General features: G+C 48.5%; 1 protein-coding gene across 3 annotated transcripts in view; it reads left to right on the forward strand.

Moving 5' to 3' along the window:
* The first annotated feature begins 842 nt into the window (after positions 1-842).
* The window catches only part of CFAP251 (cilia and flagella associated protein 251), a 130,574-nt gene continuing 109,264 nt past the window's right edge, over positions 843-22,152 (forward strand). For 2 of the 3 annotated variants that reach the window (XR_012487683.1, XM_074298164.1), the window contains exons 1-5: positions 843-913; positions 5,261-5,715; positions 8,635-8,958; positions 15,715-15,855; positions 18,816-18,925. Coding sequence is in view for 2 of the 3 variants with exons in the window: in XM_074298164.1 (XP_074154265.1) it covers positions 5,302-5,715; positions 8,635-8,958; positions 15,715-15,855; positions 18,816-18,925 (989 nt within the window). In the remaining variant the exon portion in view is untranslated. Of the gene's footprint in view, positions 914-5,260; positions 5,716-8,634; positions 8,959-12,841; positions 12,968-15,714; positions 15,856-18,815; positions 18,926-22,152 lie in introns of those variants that run through there. The other variant, XM_074298175.1, reaches the window with a different exon arrangement.

Raw genomic sequence — 22,152 nt, forward strand, 5'->3', positions numbered from 1 at the left:
GTTGATGCAGAGCCGCCAGGAGTTGAATTCAGAAGGCACCAAGGGAGCACCCGGCGGTGGGGATTTCTGGATGAAGAAGGCCTGCGGATTCATCAGTGATTATTTAAGCACCTACTGTGTGCCAGAAACTGCTGAGGAACTCGGCCTTTCCTTAAGAGGGCGCGCGCTTACGCCATGGGGACACCAAGGAGCCAAAAGACAGCCCCGACCTCTGGGAGCGGACACAAACGGAGGATTAACGTGCAAACACACCTAAGCAAAGCCCGGATGCGCGGCCTGAGGGGGGAAGGGGGAAAGGAAGACCACTCCGGGATTGAGGGGAGAGCAGTCCGCGGGAGAAAAGGCCAGGACCCAGGAGCGGAGCGGTGGCGGGGAGGGGAGGAGTGGGCGGGGCTGGGAATGGGCGCGGCTTGGATTGCTTTGTGTTCCCTCCAAAAAACTTTAGAGAGCCCCGGCGGCTTTTTTGGGGGGTGCCTGCGGGGGGTGACGAATCGAGCCTGCTCTTTAGTGAAGATACTAACATTTAAGTGCCTCAGAAAAATGAGGGAGAGTTTTCCCTCGGCGGGGAATCACGGAGGGCTTCTAGGAGAAGGGGACCTTGAGCAGTCTTGAAAGAGGTTTTTTAAACAGGAAGTGAGGGCGGCAGGGTGGAAATGGGGCCCGCTGAGACAAAGACAGAAGCCGAAGCGGATCCTAGCACTTTGAGGATGCGAACGAGATAAGAGGACCGCGCTCACAGGCGAATCCAAGCGCGTTCCTATTTTTCCCCGGAAGCACGTGGCCTACTAGGCTCCTTTCCCCCACGTGCTCGCTCGCTTTACGGCCTGTCGTTCGCGGGGGCGGGGGCGGCACCGGTTACTATGGAGACGCGGATACGTTGTAAACAGTAACCTAGGAACTCGAGGAGGAGAAGGTGAGGGTGCTTCCGCTGGGACCCGCGGAGCTGGGAGTTTGGAAGGGGAGTGCGTGTGTGTTAGGGGAGGGGGCATCCTCTGAAGCCCACGAGTCCAAGCTCTCACTTTACAGATAGGGAAACTGAGGTCCATGGAGAGGAAGCAGCTTAACTGAGCCGCCCCCCCCCCCCCCAGGGAGTGTGTCTGATTCCGCCGGGGGCGTGTGTGTTTATGCGGTGTCCCGGGGGTCCCTGTGCCTTCTCTGGGAAATGTGTGTGCGCGTGCGTGTTTTGGGGTGCACGCTCGGTCATGTGCCGGGGAAGACCTGGGTGAGAGGGGCTGTTACTGTGTCATGGCCCCCGGATTCCGAACGCTTCTCGTGGCTGAGTTCCATTCTATGTCCGGGGTTTTTGTTTGTACAGCGCCTGCTGGTCCCAAGTGTAGTCCATTAACATCAAACCCTTGCCCGGCCGCTCCCCAGTTAATGCACATCCCGAGGGTCCTGTTTTCTGCCTCCCAGAGAAGAGCCGCCCCAGACATGGTGCACGTGGAGCCCCTTTTCCCTTTCCCATCTCTTTGGGATGCAGGTCTAGGAGTGGTATTGCAGGGCCGAAGGGCAGGTAGTTTTCTAGCCTTTGGGCGGGCTCCAAATTGTTCCAGACCCGTCCCCATCCTCTCCAGGTAGAGGCGGGGTTAGACATTTACCGGCTGGGTGACTCTGGGCAAGTCACTTAACCGAGTTTGCCTCAATTTCCTTATTTGTAAAATGAAGAAAAAAATCCTGACCTTCTAGGGTTGTGGGGATCAAATGAAGTAATAATCATAAAACACTTGGCACAGTGCTTTTTGCTATACAGTAAGTGCTATATAATTGTTAGCTACTATTATTGTCTTGAATACTTGCACTTAGGATTCTGAGCTCTGTTCAAGGTTTATTTTAAGTGCTTCTTTCTATCATGGCCCCCATTTGTTCTCTCTCCACCTCCAATCACTCCAATCACAATTTCTCCCAGTGGATGATCTCTTTGACTTTTTGTGGGCCCGGGAGCCTGGTATGCTGTAGGTGATTGATGGGCGCTTGTTGAATTTCAGCAGAATGGACTGAGAGAGCTGGGAAGGAGAGAAACTAGAGACTGAGGGAGAAGAAAGAAGGAGTTGAGAAAGAGTGAAGTGGGAGGAGTTAAGATCAGAGGAGTTCAGAAGGAAGGGTGATGGCAGGAGCATCATTATGGGAACCCACTCCGGGGGAATGAAGTACCTGGGGGGACACGGCAGCTGAGTGAAGGCAGGAGCTGCTTGGAGGCCAGCAAGTGACCATGACAGTAGGGCTAGGCAGGGCTGGGGGCCCACTGAGTGACCTTTAGAGGGAGGACGGTTTGGAAGGGATGGCGCTGAGCAAGGGATACAAGCCTTGTCTGCCTCCTGGGGTGGAAAAGGGTGGTCTGGGGTCTTAGGCCTTTGGTGGGAGCTGGATCTCTGTCAGCTTCCAGAAGACGGAGTGATTGAGGAAAGAAGAGGAGGTCTAGGACCAAGGGAAGAGGGTTTGGTCAGTCAGCAACATTTATTAAGCCTTTACTGTGTACCAGGCACTGGTAAGAGCCGGGCCTACAAACTGCAGCCCCAGAAACAAGTTCTATTCCTGAGGAGCTTACATTCAAACAAGAGACCAGGACAGAAGGAGGAGGAGGAGGCTGAGCTTGAAGTCATAAATCCAAGTTTGAGAGAGAGGAGCAGGCGAGGGCTCAGCAGTGGTTAGAAGTAAGGGAGAAGCGGGTCCTGCAGAGGGAAGGGGCTTCAGTCCGCAAATAATGATGGGAGTTCCGGCCTTTGGAGAGGGGAGCTGAAAATTTCCCATTTTTCAGGAGTTGGCCAATTCACAGAGACTTGAAGGTTCACAAAGTGCTATAACTCACTTGTCCACTGTCTCGGGTGGGCCAAGCTGGTTCAGGCTGCCCCTCCCTCCCCCCTGCAAGGGTCCGGTGAGACCCTTGTTGTCATCTCTCGGACACCACAGAAGGGCTTGGCCAGACAGGGAGGGGAGCCAGGTGACAGATAGGCTTTGTGGCTATGGAATCTGGGAGAGCCTCTCTCTGGGAGAGGTTCTCTCCACTGGGAGAGCACTTCCATACAATTCTTCTCCTTCAAGAAGTCTGTGCTCCCGAACCAAAGGTGGAGGATCCGTGGCTGCTGAAACAGAAGCTTTGGCCCCCTGCCAGTCTGTCCAGGGAGGGGCCCTACTATGGGGGTCCTGGCCTCTTTTGGAAAAGGAGCCACCAGGAAGGGGAGCCCGAGAGGAGAAGGCTCAGCGTACCTCATTGCGTCCAAGGGGAGCAGAGAGATTTGTTCTTTTGGGCCCAGGAGATAGAGCTGTGAGCAATGGGGAGAGCCCGCAAAGAAGGGGAACGAGGGCACAGCCAGGGGGTGCCAAAGTGCTCGGGCCTGCAGTGGGTGAGACCAGTCTGCTCCAGGGGAGCCCCAGGCACTCACCAACTGGGGGGGGTACCCTGTGTGCCTTAGCGGCAAGTCAGCTGGAGAAGGACATGGCTGGCCTAGGCTCTCCCGGGACCACCCCAGATGGGATCGTGGAGGGGCAGAAAAACAAGCGAGTCACCACCAGAACTTCCTGACTGTTCTGGCTATGGAGAAGCTGCTCAGCAGGGTCTGCCAGAACTCTGGGGCCCCACCAGCTCTGGGCTGCCAGGCCGGGGGTGTCGGTGGGGGAGAGCAGTGAGAGCTGTGCCGGACAGATCTTTGAAAATGTTGGTGGTGTGGTCTATGTGAATTGTGCGAAGGTTGTGAGGGGGCTCTAGTGTCCTCGAAGGCTGAAAAATAGAAGGCGCCTGAGAGACCCTCCAGCCCCTTGTTTTACAGATGAGGAAACTGAGACCCCCATGCAAAGCCTCAGAGTGCCGGCCATGCCATGAGAAGGCCTCCCCCTCTCACTGGCTGGGGGGTGGGGGGTGGTGAGTGTGTATGTGTGTGAGAGAGTCTATGTGAGTGTAATTATGTGTGTGAGTGTGATGGACTGTGTGTGTGAGAGAGAGAGAGAGATAAGTCAGAGGAGCAAACAGCGCTGGTGGTGAAAGTTGGGGCCATATTGGGGGCTCTCAGTAGGAGGCCTGCAGCCCCTTGCAGAGCCCCCTCCCTGGCAGCCAGCTTTCCTGGTTCTCATGAGGCCCGGGGTGGTGAAGCGGGAGGAGTGGGAGGACTGCAGTCTGAATTTGACTCGGACACTTCCTGGCAGTGAGATGCCAGGCCCTTCGCTTCTAAGTGAGATCCCCGCTCCAGGGCGGAGATGGCAGTCACTCTCTTGCAGCCTCCTTTGCTTTCCCTGCACACAGGCCTCCATTGTTGCAGGAGTCCGCGGTGGTCCTCGGCCTGCTCCATGCAGCCCCTCTGCTGGTCTTGGTCAGGCCTGGAGCTGACGCTGCTGGCTGTCAGGAGCCTTCCCTTCACTACTTGGCTCTGGTCTGTCTTGGGATTGGACTCCAGTGATCTCCATTCCAGCCTCCTCCCCTTGGCCTCTTGGAGCTTCTCCTTTCTAGACTCCTCCTGGCCCTCCTGGGGTGTCTGGAGCACATCATCCTCCTTGGACAATCACTTTGTATCCATTTGGCTTAATGAGGCTGAGGTTTTTTCCCCCAGCAGAATGTAGGCTCCTTGAGGGCAGGGCCCTATTGATCTCTGTTGAACCCTCCTAGTTCTTTTTCTTTCTTTCTTTTTTTTTTTTTTTTTTTTTTTTTTTTTTTTTGCTGAGACAATTGGGGTTGAGTGACTTGCCCAGGGTCACACAGCCAGGAAGTGTTATGTATAGAGGCTAGATAAGTCCTCCAGACTTCAGTGCTGGTGCTCTATCCACTGCGCCCCCTAGTTGCCTGGAGCCCCCCTAGTTTTTTAGGCACTTCCCTGAACTGCAGAACACTGCTGTGCCCGGCCCTAGAAGGGAAGGAGGAAACCTGGCCTTCCCCCCCACGCCTGCTGTTTCCCCCGGGGACCCCCCTCATTGGTCACATCTGCCTCTGGGAAACCGCCCTCTGCTCCTTCCCAATGGAAGCACCTCAGCTTGTAGAAGTATGTTCCCTTGAGGGGCTTCAGTTCTTCTTCCTCAGCCGCCCCAGCCCCTCCTTCCCCCAGCTCCCTTTCGGGGCCTTCCTCGCCCGAGGGCCTTTGATCTCCGGCAAAGAGAGAAGGGCCTCTGAGCCCCTCCCCCACTGAAATCCCCAGAAAGGGGCGCGCGGAGTCGGGACTGGCTCCTCCTTGGGAGGTGCGGACCCTGTTTCCCGGAGAGCGAGTCTGGGCTCCTTCCTTGGAAGGTGGGGGAGGAGAGGAGCCGGGGCGGTTCGATGACATTGTGGCCTTTTTTTAAGGAAAGTCAAACTGGGAAGGACCGCGGGTGACAAGGAGGGCAATGGAAGGAAAGGGCTACGATGACCGGAGCTTCTCCCGAAAAGGCAGCATGGAGCGCATCCCGGAGGCGCCCAATGAGCCCGAGGCGCCCAGCGATCGGGAGGTGTCCAGCGAGCGGGAGGCGTCCAGCGAGCCTGAGGAGCCCAGCGAGCCGGAGGCGCCTAAAGAACCCGAGGCGCCCAAAGAACCCGAGGCGCCCAAAGAACCCGAGGCGCCCAAAAAACCCAAGGCGCCCAAAAAACACGAGGCGCCCAAAAAACACGAGGCGCCCAAAGATCAGAAGATCCGCCCCCATGAGTCCATGAAGAGGATAGCGGCCCGGGCCATGCAGGCCCTGAAAGCCCAGATGCCCTTGGAAGAGGAGGAGCTGAAGTACTTGCAGACCCTGAACCCCGACTCCCCCTTCGGCTCCCTGGTGAGTGGGGGCCTGGTTATGGGGGTGGGCCCTGCCGGCTCCCTCCTGGAGACCCGAAGCTCCACCCCCTTCTTTCCAGTAAGGCTCAGAAGACTAGGGAGGACTGGGCAGGCCTAGTGTCTTGTCACGCCCCCTCTGCTTCCTGCCCCTCCCCCCTCGCCTCCTCCCCCCCCTCCGACCCTTCCCACCCCATTCTCCCTCACTCTCTGCTCTCTCTTCCTGCCCCCTCTGCTCTCCCCACCCTCCTCCTAGTTCTCTCCTCCGTCCTTACTTCCCACTCCCCTTCTCTCCCCCACCCCCGCCTTTTCTCCTCCCCCTTCCCCCCTCTCCTCCCCTCCTCTCTGCTCACTCCCCCTATTCTCCCTTTTCTCCTCCCCTTTCCCTTTCTCCTCCCGCCCCCTCCTTGTTCTCTCCTCCCAGCTTGTTGGTAAATCTCCGCTCACCTCCCTCTGGCCCTTCAACCTTGGGTAGCCCCATTGGCTGAGGAGCCGAGCGGGGAGTTGGGCTCTCCGAGGCCTGCCACCCTCTTCCCTTTCCAGCTTTGCACCATGCTCCCCCGCCTCGTGGCCCTTCCCCCATTCCCTCTCCGCCCAATTCTGCCTCCGGGCTCCGCTCGGAGGCCCCTCGCGCCTTCCACCGGAACTCCTCCCCCATGCCCTTGCGTTCGCAGCCCGCTCCTGTTAAATTGTGGCGCCCTCACCCGGCGGTGCCCGGAGGTGTCGGGATGGCCTCCCCCTGGCGGCCTGGCGGCCCTAGTCAACGCCCAGGAGACTGAGGCAGAGAGCAGCTTTCTGGACCTTTCTCCCTGGGTCCCATCCTCTCGATGGGGCATTTCCGTAACCAGACGGTTCCTTGCCCGGCTTGGATTCCTTCTTTTGCCCTTGTCTGCCCTGGGTCTCCCTGCCATGCGGAGGCCGGAAGCACCACGCGCCCACCGGCTGGCCCTCCTTGGGCAGGCCGGCGCCAGCCCCACTGGCTCTGGGGAGGGCCCAGGACAGATTTACCGCAGCCCCCCCCCCCCCCGGGGAGCCCCCTCCTCCATTTCCACCTCCCAGAGGAGTTCGGGTGACTCCCCCCTGTTCTTCTCTCCTAGAACCCAGCATCTGGGTCTCCAGCGTCTCCGACTGAGGTTTTGGTTCTGTTTCATGACGATTTTTTACATTTTCGTTATCTTTTGTTTTTAATATCGCTCTCAGTCTCCAGCGCATCCTTCCCGCCCGCCCCCCAGAGAGCCTCTTTCTGGGAACGAAATAAGGGGAAGATTAATGGGCGCTCGGCCTGTCAGAGGGCGCGCGGTCCACGCTCTGTCACACGCCATATGCGGCTCCCACCTCGCGGGGAGGGAGGCAGGGATGCAGCTTTCCCGGGGTCCCAGGGCGGGGGGGCACCTCCTGCGGCACCTCTAGCCTCCTGAAGAGCCCTTCAGAACCGCAGCTTGTGAGCCCCTAACTTGGAAGAAAAGCTCCCATTAAGCGCGGACCTGCACTGTGCAAGGAGGCATTCCCTGCCCGCAGGGGGGGAGGGGGCACCCCAGCACAGACGTCCCCTCTTACCCTCGCAACCAGAGACATTAACTCAAAACAAAGAGGCAGGCAGGCGGAACATCCAAAGAAAGAAAAGGAAAAACTCTCCACGCGGCAGGGCTCCATCGCCCAGAGATTCTCGGGCTCCCGGGGGCCTTGCCCCTCCCCCCCGGCCGCCTTTTTGCCTTGAAGCTGCCGGGGCCCCTCCGCCCTGGTCTCGCTCTCTCTGTGGAAGTCTGCCCGGCCTCCCATGAACACCCTGACGGGAGCCAGCCGGGAGGTCGCCCTTCCAGGAGGGGCCCGGCCGTGATTCAGTCTCAGACACTTAGTAGCTGCCTAAGCCTGGGCGAGGCACTGACGTCACCCGTCACCTCAGTTTCCTCAGCTGGAACAAGAGCTGGAAAAGGAGATGAGAACCGGCTCCAGCACCTTGACCAAGACCCCAGATGGGGTCAGAAAGAGTAGGACTGAAATTTCGGAACCAGAACCGCAGGCCAGTACAGAGCTGCAGGCGAGTCCCAGCTCAGCCGAGAGTTACTCGGCCTTTTAAGTAAGATTTTGTTTTTGAGACAAAGGTTTTGCAGACCCAGAATGAGTTTCCTTATGGATTATGCAGCGAGGTGAAGGAAGTGGGAGTCTCAGTGGGAAATTAGGCTCGAGCTGGTGCCCCGGAATTCTGGGGGAGGCCAGTAATCATAACAACGACAACAGCTGACATGTATTAAAATGGTACTACATTCCACTTATGTTCCGGGGACTGTGCTAGGGGTTTTACTACGGGTAGAATTATCTCATTCGATCATCCAAACAATCTGGGGGTAGGGGAGAAGGGTAAGTACTACGAGTAGCGCCCTCATCTTAGAGGAGGAAACGGAGGTTAAGGACTTGCCCAGGTTCCCACGGCCAGAGAGGCGGAGGCCAGGTTTGATCTCAGCCCCGCCCCCCCGTTCCTTCCATTGTGTAACCCGACTGTCCCTAAAAAGAGCAAAGTACGCAGCTAATTTCTTGTGTACGTTTTAAACTCTAAAGGATCACTGAGCCAAAATAAGGGAGGAAAGGAGCTGCTTGGTGCTGATAGGACACCTTCCTCCACTCTGTGGCACTAACCCAAGGCCTTTTTTGCTGGGGAAGGGCTACCTGCCAAACTTTTCTTCCTACCTCTGGGCAGGAGGCCGGGCCAAGGGCCTTCCACCTCTCCCCTGGCTGGGGAGCCAGGTGCTCATCACGGTTTTTAACAGTCGAATAGATAACCCAATGGACGCGCCCTCAAAGAAATAAGCTGGTAGGGTTGACCGAGGTGGTGAAAGGGATAGAATTATGGGAGACATCAGGATATTTACCCCTTCAAAGTGGCGACTAATTCTTGAATTACTATTTTTCCCCCTATGACAAAAAGGCAATTTCGAGTGGAAGGTCTAAAGGAACCGAGAAAAGTGAAGGAGCAAAAAAAGTTTTCGGAGAATGGAGTAGACAAGGTTCTCCACGGTCTCCTCAAAGCACGAGGGTCTCCTTCATTGAAAAAAAGCCCTCCATCCGCGTTTATGAGAATGGGGCTATTCCTTATGGTGACAATGAGGAAGAGGAGGAAGAGTACGAGCAACCTGATGAAGAGGAGCCTTCTTCCTCCAAAGAACCATTACTACGAGAGTCACTGGTGTACTACTCCAGGGAAGATGCTCTCTTTAGAGAAAAGACTGAGAAGGAAAAAATATATCCCCTGGTAAGAAATGGAGATTTTTTTTCAGCACTTTTATAAGAATCACATGCATATTTTTAAGGCCAATTAGCAGAATAATAATTTTAATCTTATGTTTTGTTATATTATTTTGTTTCCATTTTTAAAGACCTTTTAAAGTGTTGGCCCCGGGGATGGTGTGACAGACTGTGAAGTGTGTCAATATTGTAACAATTTCAACGAACAGGAAATTCCCAGCAGAGTTTGTCCTTTCCACGGGGGTACGCTATTTTCTGTGGGCTCTTCATTCTGATTTTCTGCTCCCTGTGAATTGTGGCACTTCTCCCACGTTTGACAGCCTCTTTCCGATCCAGTTCCTCTCCCTTCTTCTCTTCTGTCGTGTCTTTTACCCTTATGGTTTGAAAGGAGTTGATCTAATGGAAAGCAAAAAAATCGAACAATACCGAAAACTGTTGAAATGCGTCAAGCTTTTTCAAAAAGCAACTGCCAGTGCCAAGCCTGAAAATATTCCAGGGAGGAGCCATCTGTTAGGAATAAAAATATTCTCATTCACCCAGAGAAGGAAGTGGGGCTTGGGTTTTTCCTTCCCCCATCTGCTAACAGTTAGTTCTGAAAACTCTAAAAGCTGAGATTGTTTACGTGTAGGACCAGGGCCCGTGTCACCTGTAGAAGACCATGACTGCCGATTCCTGCACTTTGAAAGATTTTAGTGACCGTCTGATGGCGACAAAAGACCCTCAATGAAAATTTACAAGAACCTTATCCTCCATGTTCCCATAGCGTTGACAGAACAGAAGGGGGGGCACTGAGATTTGAGGCCTCCGGGAATGGTTTGTCTGGGTTCATCATAGACCATTAAGTGGTTTCATGTCAGGGACAGGGTTGCATAATGGGCATGCCAGCAATTCCCCTCATCATCCACCAGATGGCCAGGACTCTCGGTTTCCTAGGATAGCTAAAAATTTCCAGTGTCCCATTTGCCAAGTTCCCTTAAGCTCTCTCTAGTCTCAACATTTTTATTTTTATCCTTAGGCCTGCCATGCCACATTCTTAAAGAATGTAACTGTCACTTCTTATATAAGAAGTAAACTCATGATTCCCATAGTTATTTGATGTGACAGTGGTTTCCATTTCAATTATAGAAACAACAAAGGAAATTCCAAATTGGTGAGGTCTTCTGAAGGGTCAAATACAATCAGATCTGTTTTTAGTATGGATTTGGCTGAAAAAATGTTTTCAACAAGAAATATATTTGACAGATCCCATGTCTTTAGTTGAGAAATGTGGATGGAAGAAATGCACACATCTTCCCCTGCGTTTGCCGCAAATGTTGGACCCGAGTAGAGGAGGCTTATTAGTACATAAATTCAGCTGCTGGTTGTCAGTGAGAGGCATCCAGCTTGAATAAGCAACTTTTGTCATAGCTACATGACATGTAGCTTCACCTTTGAATTTATAACAGCAAGTGTGGAAAACCGATGGCAGTCAACTGTTTAGGGAGCTTTGGTGTTTGCGCAGCCAGTTTTCTAGAAGCCAGCATATATTTGAAGTTTTAATTCCTTAAAAAATTCTGGAAAGATTTGCAAGTTCTGAAAAGAACAGTCAAATTTCGAGATATGTAGAAAGGGTTTTCAAAAGGGAAATCAGATGTTAAATGATTCTGTTCCTGGAAGTTGCTGCTTGAGACAATTAAGATCCTATGAGTCTATCGCTCACACCTACGCACGAGAAGGTCTGAGTAGAAAGGATGGGAAATAAGCAGATGGAACCTGGAGCTAAGTGGAGAAAGGAATCAGTCTCTGTATTATGACGGCTGCTAGGAGGGTCACATCTAGAACAGATCTAAAATTTAAAAATGTCTTGTTTTTAAATGAGATTGCTATAAGTTAGCCTTAATTAATCTCTGAATAGTAACATTCCCGTCTAGAAAGGTCATTTGGCAAACACTAATAAAAGTTCAGTGAGAGGATTGCATACTGCAACTGGTAAATGGCTCTCTAAACAAGTATTTTGAGGAACACTGATTTCCGTATCTAATCCAGTGCTGGCCACTGTGAGACCTAGAACGGTTAGAAATCATGATCCTCCTCCCTCCCCCCAGAGGAGGACATTCTCTTCTATTTAGAATATATTCTATTCTAGTGAAGGGAACAAGTCTAACATGAAACAGTTGGAAAAGCAATACAAGACAGTCTGTATTTAAGTGCTAAATTATCTGATGCCGTTTATCAGTGTAGTGGGAGGTCAGAGGAAAAGCTTTTACCTTGATTTAGCAAGGAAATAAATGAGTATGGTGGTGTTCAGTCATATTTTCTGGGCAAAGATATTAGAGAGGTTGGCCATTTCCTTCCCAAGACATTTCCCCGATAAGGAAATAGGCCCCGGGTCCCCCAGCTAGTTTGTGTCTGAGGCCTGATTTGAACTTAGGAAAATGCTTCCTGATGGCAGCTCTGGAGCTCATCAACTGTACCACCCAGTACCACTGGACAACTATTTGTGGGCAGCAACTGGTTTTGGTTTTTTATTCTTAAGCATGTCTTGCTTTTAAAAAATTAATTAAATTTCTCTTATTCCATTTGTTTTAACGCATTTTGTTTTCAGTTGAATCCTACCCAATGTATGATATGTAAGGGAAAAACAATAATTAAGTAAAACAAGAGAACAATAATTCCTCTTAAAAATCTAGAAAAACAAAAGGTGTTTCTAGTCTTTTTACATTTTCTTAAAATCCTGAAAAGCAAAAACTCACATTAAAAATAGTGTACTAGTATACATTGTTGGTGGAATTGTGAATACATTCAGCCATTCTGGAGAGCAATTTGGAACTACGATCAAAAAGTTATTAAACTGTGCATACTGTTTGATCCAGCAGAGTTTCTACTGGGCTTATATCCCAAAGAGATCTTAAAGGAAGGGAAAGGGACCCACATGTGCAAAAATGTGGCAGCCCTTTTTGTAATGCCAAGAAACTGGAAACTGAGTGGATGCCCATCAATTGGAGAATGTATGAATAAGTTCAATATTATACGAAGATCAATTCTGATGGATATGATTCTTTATTAATGAGATGATTGAGACCAGTTCCAATGGTCTGTGATGATGAGAGCCAACTCAGAGAGAGGATCGTGGAAACTTAATGTGCCTCACAACTTAACATTATCACTCTTTTTGTTGTTGTTCGCTTGCACTTTGTTTTCTACTCATTTACTCTTTTTTGGATCTGATTTATATAGCAAGAGAATTGTATAAAGATGTTTATACATATTAGAATTAACATATATTTTAAAATATTTAACATATATTGGATTACTTGCCATCTAGCGAAGGGGATGGGAGGAGGGAGGGGAAAATCTGAAGCACAAGACTATTCAGGGATCAATGTTGTCAAAATATCCATACATATGTTTTGAAAATAAAAAGCTTAATGAAAATAAGAAAAAATAGCGTACAGCTTCAGCACCAACTTATAAAGTATATATGTATTCTTTCTTTTAACAAATAGAAAATTACTATTTTTATCTGAGTTGTGTTACTGTTTAAAAAGGTGTGCTTGTTTTTTTGTTTTTGTTTTTGTTTTAATTTTATTTATTTATAATTTTTTTGACATTATATATGCATGAGTAATTTTTTTATAACATTATCCCTTGTATTCATTTTTCTAAATTATCCCCTCCCTCCTTTTACTCCCTCCCCTTGATGACAGGCAATCCCATACATTTTACATGTGTTACAGTATAACCTAGATACAATATATGTGTGTGAATCCAATTTTCTTGTTGCACATTAAGTATTAGATTCCGAAGGTATAAGTAACCTGGGTAGATAGACAGTAGTACTAACAATTTACATTCACTTCCCAGTGTTCCTTTTCTGGATGTAGCTGATTCTGTCCATCATTGATCAATTGGAATTGGATTAGCTCTTCTCTATGTTGAAGATTTCCACTTCCATCAGAATACATCCTCATACAGTATTGTTGTTGAAGTGTACAGCGATCTCTTAGTTCTGCTCATTTCACTCAGCATCAGTTGATGTAAGTCTCTCCAAGCCTCTGTGTATTTCTCCTGTTGGTCATTTCTTACAGAGCAATAATATTCCATAACCTTCATATACCATAATTTACCCAACCATTCTCCAACTGATGGACATCCATTCATTTTCAAGTTTCTAGCCACTACAAAAAGAGCTGCCACAAACATTTTGGCACATACAGGTCTCTTTCCGCTCTTTAGTATTTCTTTGGGATATAAGCCCAGTAGTAGCACTGCTGGATCAAAGGGTATGCACAGTTTGATAACTTTTTGGGCATAGTTCCAAATTGCTCTCCAGGATGGCCGGATTCTTTCAAGGTGTGCTTGTTTACAGAGTACAATGATGTTATATATTGTCTTTTGACTTCTGCACCATTTAATCTGTATCATTTTATGTGTCTTTCTGTGTTTCTTTAAAATCTTATATTCATCATTCCTTATAAATTAGGGTTCTATAGGATATTCCTTATAGAACAGGATTCTATTCTGTATCCTTTTCCTATTCCCTCTATCTGATTTCACTTGGTGATCTTAGAGGCTCCCATGGATTAAATGACCATTTCTTTGCTGGTGACTCTCAAATCTTTCCTGCCTCAGTTTCTCTGCTAATCTCCAGGCTCGCATCTTCAACTGCCTTTCATCTTAAACTGGATGCCCAGGAGACATCTTAAATGTCCAGAACTAAACTCACTGTCTTTTCCCCGAGTCCTCCCCACATCTTTCCTATTACTGCAGAGGGCAATACCTGCTGTCTTCCTAGTGCCTCCAGATCAAAGCCAGAATGTGCTGCTTCACATTCAAATCCCTTCGTAGCCTGCCTCTCTCCTATCTTTCCAGCTCTTAGACCTTACTTTCTGATGTATACTATTCAGTTTAGTGACCTGGATCTCCTGACTGTTCCACAAGCAAGATCCTCCATCTCTCAGCTTTTTCTTTGGCTCTTCCCTATCCCTGAAATGCTCTCCCTCCCTCTTAGTATTGAGCTCCCCGGCTTCCTTCAAGTCCCAGCTAAAATCCTATCTTCCACAGGAAGCTTGCCCCAACCCCTCTTAATTCCAGCGCCTTCCATCTGTTAACATTTCTTCTTTATCCTGTCCATAGTTTGCTTTGTATCTTTTTGTTTCTGTGTCCTCTCCTGCATTCAAACATAAGCTTTTTGAGGGCAGGGCCTGTCTTTTGCCTTTTTTTGTATTCCCATTCTCAGCATGATGCTTGGTTCTTAGCAGATACTTAATGCTTATTGACAGCCAGAAAATTTGTATTCAGCTCTGGAGACAGAAAGACCAGAATTACACCGTCATTGCCATCATTGCCATTTTTATTGAGAGGAAACAGTCCAGATACCTAAAAGCAAATGTTCTACTTTCTCTCCAAAATCTTGGAAACAAGCCCTTACATTTCTCCAGTTTTTCTCCAGTGGAAACATACAGGGGAAAGAGATGACTTTTACAGGTGATTTTCTGCAGCAGACCTCATTGTCATGGGCACACAATGGAAAGATGTAGGAAACAGAAGCGCCTACTGTATTTATTGATTACAAAAAGTCATTAGCCTTGAGAGAATACAGTAGGGCTCCCATTTCATCTCCCAAAGTATAGGGGCCTCCAGATGCAGCTACCTCCCCTAATGACTAGCCCTACTCTTTATGACAATCAAAACAATGATTAGATAAACTCCAAAATATCAAATCCATTATTTCTTTTTTCACTATTTTGAATCGTTTTTTAATAATACCACTGTCATTTCTTAATCCTTCCCTCACCAGTAGAGCTTTCCTTTGTAAAAAAGCAAAAGAAGTCAGACCCTCTAAACAATTCCATCCAACAGAATATGTAATATTTTACTTGTGTGTGTAGACCCCCTACCTTTTACCAAGAATGGGTCATGGGCCTGGGTCTCCCATCTCTCAGGAATCAAAGCTGCTCATTGTCTCTGATCTGGATTCTGAACTTCTTTGTTTTTTTCCCCCCATTTGTATTTATTTGAATGTACTGGGCTCATGGTTCTGCTTTCTCTGCTCTGTATCAGTTCGGATGAGTTTTTCATATTTCTCTGGATTCCTGTCTCACAGCACAAAGCACTTTTTCTTGTCAGACATATTTTGAGTCTTTTTAAAGCATTTGATTCAAACTTCTATTTTCAGTGATCTCTATGTATTTAATAAGGCCCAACTGTGCTTTTTGTTGTTTAAAAAAAAAAAACCCTCATTTTATCATGGGAGATTACTTTGCATTTCTAGTACCTGTAGTTCTTTTATGAAACAAGTTGGGTTAAAGATTTTTACTAATGTGATTTTTCTTTGTTTTCTATCTTGACTTGATTTCTGATTTGACATTTTTCTCTCCCTGGGATACCTCTGGGTAGATGATTTCATTGCATAGTTCGAGGCTTGTTCTGGCAAAGGGTTTCTCTCATGTGGTCACTTCCAGTAAAGGGAGGGTTGGAACAGGAGCCAGGAGGATGCGAGTTTGGATCCTGTCTCCACAACTTGGTAGCTTTGAGATCCAGAACCAGTCTTGGAGCCTCGGTCTTCTCTCGGATCACTTGCTGGTCCCGCTCCATCAACTTGTGAGGAAACGCGCAGAAGACTATGTTTGGAAGCCCTCTCCCTCCTCTTGCTGTCATTCTTGCCTTCACCCCGAGGAAGGTGCTAGGAGATGAGACAGGCCCCTGGAAGCCAGGGCTGGGGCCCCTGGGGGGCTGTGATCTCGTGGGGTGCTGAGGTTCTGGGCCTGCTTTTCCCCTGCAGACTCTGGCCTGGTGCTACGGATGGAACTGCTCCCTCCCCATCTACAACATGCGTGACGGGAACGACAGGGTTGTGCTCTACGCCTGCTCCCACACGGCCGTGCTCTATGATGTCTTTAAGAACTGCCAGCACCATCTCCAGGTGAGGCCTGTTCTCCAGAAGGGAAGAGAGCCCCGGACCTCGCCAGTCGCCCTCGGCCCGAGAGGGAAAGGGGGCAATCGGGCGGACGAGGCCCAGCCAGCTGGCGAGGGTCCAGGGCCAGACTTGATCTCAGACTGGCTTCCCCAACTGCTGCCCTGAGACAGTAGGACTGGCAAAGGGGCGAGAGTCCAGTGCCTGCTGTGGTCCCGAGTGCTTTGGGTGGCCTGCGCAGACAGCCACATCAGGCCTCCTGTGAGAATCGGGAAACAAGGCCTCGCCTGGCCCAGAGGTTGCTGCTGCCTAGAGCCCTCATCTGCCCCCTCATTGACCCAGGAGAGACTGGGAGTTCAGGAACCGGCAAGGGAAGAGGGGCCTGGAGGCCAAGAGAGGCAGCGGAGACTTCTGCCTCCTCCTTTCCCTTCCCTGGCAGCAGCAGCATGGGGTAACCTCCCTCAGAGCAGGCTGGCCTCCAGAGGAGAGAGCCTGGGGCCAGGACCCAAGGCTCCAGAGACGAAGGGCACCAGGCTGTAGAGGTGCCCCTGCTGATGCCCAGATGGAGTCCCTATGCTGGAGTGAAGGCGGGCATCCTGGCAATGGCACCCAAGCAGCCGAGGGGGTGGAGAGAAGGGGTCAGAGCAGTCCAGTAGCAGCAGGAGTGTGAGCCATCTCCCTGTGTGGGTACCTCTGCTTGGGAACCCCAGGAGAGATCCCCCCCTTCTCACTGACATGGGGTGAGACTGCCCCGAATGTCTGAGCTGGCTCTGCTTTCCAGCTGATGAGAGGAGGCTGATGTAGCGGTGGGGGGATCGCTGACGGTGCCTGGTAACTCCCTGGGAGATGGCCATGGCCTTCACTGTTCCTGCCTTCACTCTAGACATGGCCACCTGGCCTTTCCTTGGGATCATCAGGAGCCCCCTCCTCCTGCTTTCTATCTCTCTGTCTCTTACCAACCCTTCTGTCTTTCATTGACTCATTGGAGTGGGGGGGGGCCACATAGTCGATGGGGTCCCTGATCCACCTTAGTCCACCCCCAGAGTATGTGTAGAAGCTTTGTGCTGTAGACTGTAAACTACCAAAGGGAGAACTTGAGGGAAAGTACAGGGTGAACTGAGTTGTGGGGAAAGGGCCTGGAAGGAGATCAGACTTGGAGAATGGGCTGGGGTGGGGGGAGGACCAGAATCTCTTTAATGGGAGGAGAGAGGGGGAGCAAAGGCCTGGAGGTGGGAATGAGCCTGGCTGAGCTCAGGTATGGGGAGGGGCCAAAGTAGCAGGGAGGGAAGATCAGCTCTGGCTGGGGGGGAGGGGAGGAGTTTGTGAAACACAGTCCAGGATGAAAGCAGGTCTGTAGGCTGCAGGATAATGCTGCTGCTACACCAATAACCAGGTGACATTTATAGATGACTTCATGTTGCAAAGTGCTGTAGAGACATCACCTCGGATTTGATTAAATAGTTAGAGCATAGTGGTAGGGAAAGGTATGGAAGATGAAGCCATTCGCTGGATCCTAATTCCTCTACAGATACGCATTAATTTTGTGACATCCCCCCCCATTACCATCAGTCACTTAACCTCTCAGGCCCTCAATTTTCCCATCTGTAAAATGGAAACAATACATTACCTCCCTAAGGTGGTTGTACTTTAGAAATCTTTGTGAGCTATATAAATATTAGTTACTACTAATTACTATTTTTTCCAGCACATTTTTTCCTTAAATAATTCCCATTACATGTAAAATTTTTTAAACATTAAATTATCAAAATTTTGAATTTCAAATGTTCTCCAACCCTCCCCCTCCTTGAGAAGGCATATAATTGGATCACAATTATATATGTGAAATCATGCAAAACATATTTCCATATTAGCTGTGTTGCAAAAGAAAGACACAGATTAAAAAAAAGGAGAGGAAAAAAATTATGTTTCAATTTGCACTCAGATTCCCCCAGTTTTCTCTCTGGAGGTGGAGGGCTCATCATGGGACCTTTGGAATTGTCTTGGATCATTGTTTTGATCTGAGTGGCCGGGTCTTTCCCAGTGGATCCTCGGTGTTACTGTCTACAATGTTCTTCTGGTGCTGCTCATTTCACTTTGCATGAGTTTATGCAAGTCTTCCTGGGTTTTTCTGAAGCCATCTTATAGCACAGTAGAATTCCATCACAATCATGTACCCACAATTTGTTCAGCTATTCCCCAATTGCTGGGTACCCCTAATTTCCAATTTTTTTTTGCCACCAGAAAAGAAAATATTTTGATACAAAGAGGATCTTTTCCCTTTTTTATTTGCTGTCCTTGGGATACAGATCTATTTTCTGTGTCAAAAGGTACACACAATTTGATAACACTTTGGGCATAGTTCTAAATTCAACTAGCTTACAATGCCACCAACAATGCATTAGTAGCCTAGTTTTTCTAAAGTCCTTCCATCATTTGTCCTTTTCCTTTTCTTTCTTGTTAACCAATCTGATGGAACCTCAAAATTGTTTTAGTTTTCATTTTGTAATCAATTACTAATTATTATTATTTTTGTTATTGTCATTGCTAACAAATTAAATATGAGTATTAAAATGATAAGACTATGTCTCAGGGAGGAGCTTAGAGTCAGTTAAAAAACTTTTCAGCTTCCCTAAGTCAAACTAGCCTGCTCTCCTCCTGTTTAAATCTAGGCCCAACTCACTGGTAGTGTCCATCACTGAGTCAGTCAAAAAGAATTTATTAAGCTCTTCCTAAATACCAGACACTATACTAGATATTGGGGATTCAGAGACAAAAATGAGAGAATTTCATTCTATTGGGAGAGACAACAGGTACCCACAGAAATGTAAAATCAGTGTAAGGGAATAAGGAAGATGCTTTGAGCCCAGTCTGACCCTGGGCTCCCCCTCCGATTTTCCCCCACAAGCAGTTCCCTATGCTGTCCTCCCATGGGGCTGGTCTAGCCTTTGTGCTTTTCTCTATCTCTGTAGGGCCACAGTAACGTGATCACTTGTATGTGTGTGAGTGAAAACAGAAGGTGGATTGCAACAGCTGACAAAGGCCCCAACTGCCTGGTGATTGTATGGGATGGCTTCTCGGGGTAGGCTTGGAATTTAATATTTTTATCTTCTTTCCCGTTGTTGTTACCAGTGTGCACAATAGTCAACAAGCCATATTTCTCCACCTTCTGTTTTTACATTGTCAAGGGATCATGGCTGATCACCCTGTGAGGACCAGAGAAGTAACCTTTGCTCAGCTTTTCCATTTATAAGAGATTTTTAAAAAATCCCTAAATAAACCAATCCTTTAAATCGATCATTAGAACATCATAAAAATTTTTTTTTTGTTTAAAAATAATCCTGTAACCTGAATGCTATTGAAGGAGGCCAACAGAAAAATTAAATTATAAGAACACTTTTGGGGAAAACAAAGAAAAACTTGATAATTGGGTTTGTATTGTCAAGCTCTAAAAGTAAATTTTTCTCTCTTTAAAAATGTTTTATCCACATAACTAATTTTCTTCTATTTTGGCTCCCGCTTTTAAAATCAAATTTGGAGAATAGTTTTGATTCACAGATATTTTTGCTATGAGATATTCTTATTTCATTTTAGCTTCATTTTCCCCACTTGTACTAAATTCTCAGAGCTGTTATTCAAAGTAAAACTATTTTTATACATGTGTTTGCATAGTCACTTGAATAATTTCATAAAAAGGGCTTTAATAATAAGCAATAAGTTCCTTGAATTCTTTTTCCCATAGACAATATATTTCTCAACTCATCTTCTTGAAGCCATGAAAAAAAAAAAAAAAAAAAAAAAGAAACAAAATCAGAAAAATTCCTGCATGTTTTTCCCTGGGTAAATAAAAGAAACATCAGTCTAAACCAGTGGTCCTCAAACTTTTAAAATAGGGGGCCAGTTCATGTCCCTCAGACTGTGGGAGGGCCGGACTGTAGTAAAAACAAAAGCTCACACTCTGTTTCTGCCCCTCAGCCCATTTGCCATAACCCGGCGGGTGCATAAACATCCTCAGTGGCTGCATCTGGCCCGAGGGCCGTAGCTTGAGAACCCCTGGTCTAAACCCTAACCCCCAATCTGCCTCGTCATAGTGGGAAGGTGACCCTTAATTTACTAAAGCCATGCCAGGAAAAACACAAGTTTAAGCAGGTCTGACCAGGCTGGAAAGGTTACAATTGTGAGTCTGGCTCAAGGACCAGGGCTCTTTGCTAAACTTTTAAGAGCAAGGGATTGGGTTCAATCTTTGGAGCCCGATGCATTGACCACAAAACACTTTTAATGCTAACTTTAAAAAAAAATTATTTTACTTTCAGTTCCAGATTCAGTTTTTCCTTTCTCTGCCCCTTGTCCCCTTGAGAAGTTAAAAAAAAAATTACAATATACATTAAACATATGACAAGACATATTTCTACATTAGCCATTTTCCAAAAAGTAAATAAAAATAAAAAGAAGCAAAAGAAAGAGAAAAAAGTTGGCTTCAGTCCGCATTTTGAGTCTGTGGGCACTCTCTCTGGGAGTGGGATAGCATTTTTCATCCAGAGTCCTGTGGAATCGTGGTGGTTCATTGCGTTGATCAGAGTTAGGAGGTCTTTCACAATTATTGTTACAATGTTGTCGTTTCTGTGTACCTAGTTTTCCTGGTTTTGCTCACTTTACTCTGTATCAGTTATTAGGGATCATCCCAGTTATTTCCAAAACTGTCCCCTTCATCACTTCTTACAGCACAGTAGTAACTTATACAAGTCACAGCTCTTCCCTGTCTGGGGAGGCAAAGACCCAGAAGGTTTGTGGGGCTCTTAACCACGTTTTCCCTTTGCCTCTGATCTCTACCGTCCAAGCAACGGCTTTGGGGTTCATCTCTTCAGGTTAGCCAGGCCTCTGGGGGTGGGAGCTCATCCTTCTCTTCTGAGAAGGGTCTTTCCTGCTGCCCTTCAGCACACCGGAACTCCTGAGTGAAGTAGCCAAGTCCAAGAGAAACACACCCACAGAAAAGCCCATGCCCTATCCCTGTAGCTGAGCTCCCCTTCCCCCTGGCCTTGGGCTGGGAAGTCAGGAGACTGAGAAGTGTCTCTGTATGTTGGATATTAGACAGGGATCTCTGAAACTCCTTATTAAAAACGGTTCCCTCTTCATCACCGAGCAGCGGTCTTCCCTTCGAACTGTATCTTGTTCCCATTGCACTGCATGAGTTCTTAATCTTGACCTACAGAAGGGAATAGGCCTGGCCAACCCCAAATTCAGAGCCCCCTGCCCAGAGAGCCCGCAGAGGAGAGTCCCAAGCCCCATATTCCAAAGAGAGGAGCACAAGAATGTCTCTTATTCTCTTTGCTTGCTGCTTTGTCAGTCATCTTTGACGCAGCCTTTAGTGACAGGGACACACCCAAGAGCCTTCAGCAAGAGGCCCAAGCCTAGGACCCACCAGGGGGAGGCCAGGGGGACAGGCTTGTCTCTCCAGGAAGGCCTTGGCCCAACCGGTCAGGGGGATTCCCTCATTGGCTCCTCTGGAGCCAACAAAAAAACAAAACAAACCAAACGAAAGGGAACAGAACACCATCATCGATCAGCACTCTTTGTGGAACTCTACCTTGAGGACACAAAGAGGTCCATCCTCAAGGAGCTCATGGGCTAGTTGAGAAATGGACCTTGGATCCAGGGAGAGAAGCAGCGTCCACAGGAGCCCAGGCTCGGTCACAGTGATCGAGGACTGGGGTGGCGAGGAAGGGTCTGCAGAGGGGCCTGGGAGAAGGGGCAGAGGGAATCACAGTGTGGGGGAGAAGGCAAGCAGGAGCGTGGAGCAGGGAGATGGGAACGGGGAGCAATCTGGTGACAGAGTACAGGTGAGGGACCTAGGTGATGGGGGGCTCAGAAAGGTGGGGGACATTAGCAGAGACTGCTGGGGCTGCAGGGAGACTTTTAGGTGGTACCCTCTGACAGCCTAGGAAGGAAGAGACTAAATTCATTTGCTGAGATTTAGAGAAATAAGGGGAAGGCTTAGAGCCTGGCAGCTCTGGAGATGATTTAGGGGAATTGCCTCCTGTGTTCACTAGGTAGGCAGGATTCAAGGAATGGATGAACGATTGTTAAAGCGTAGTGAGGGTCCAGAGGAGATTAGCCTAAATTGGAAATGGACCCAGTCAGCCCCATTAACCAGACTTCAACAATGGCCATCAAGCAGCCAAAGACCAGAGAAAGCACTCGGTGGGGGGGAGGGAGGGGTGACCCAGCTTGGTAGTCGGCATGGTGGCAGGCGGTGAGGAGGGATCTAAGGTGACATGGGGGATGGTACTGAAATGGTGAACGATGGGGTCC

This window comes from Sminthopsis crassicaudata, chromosome 1 (assembly GCF_048593235.1).
Source record: "Sminthopsis crassicaudata isolate SCR6 chromosome 1, ASM4859323v1, whole genome shotgun sequence".
Lineage (NCBI taxonomy): Eukaryota > Metazoa > Chordata > Mammalia > Dasyuromorphia > Dasyuridae > Sminthopsis > Sminthopsis crassicaudata.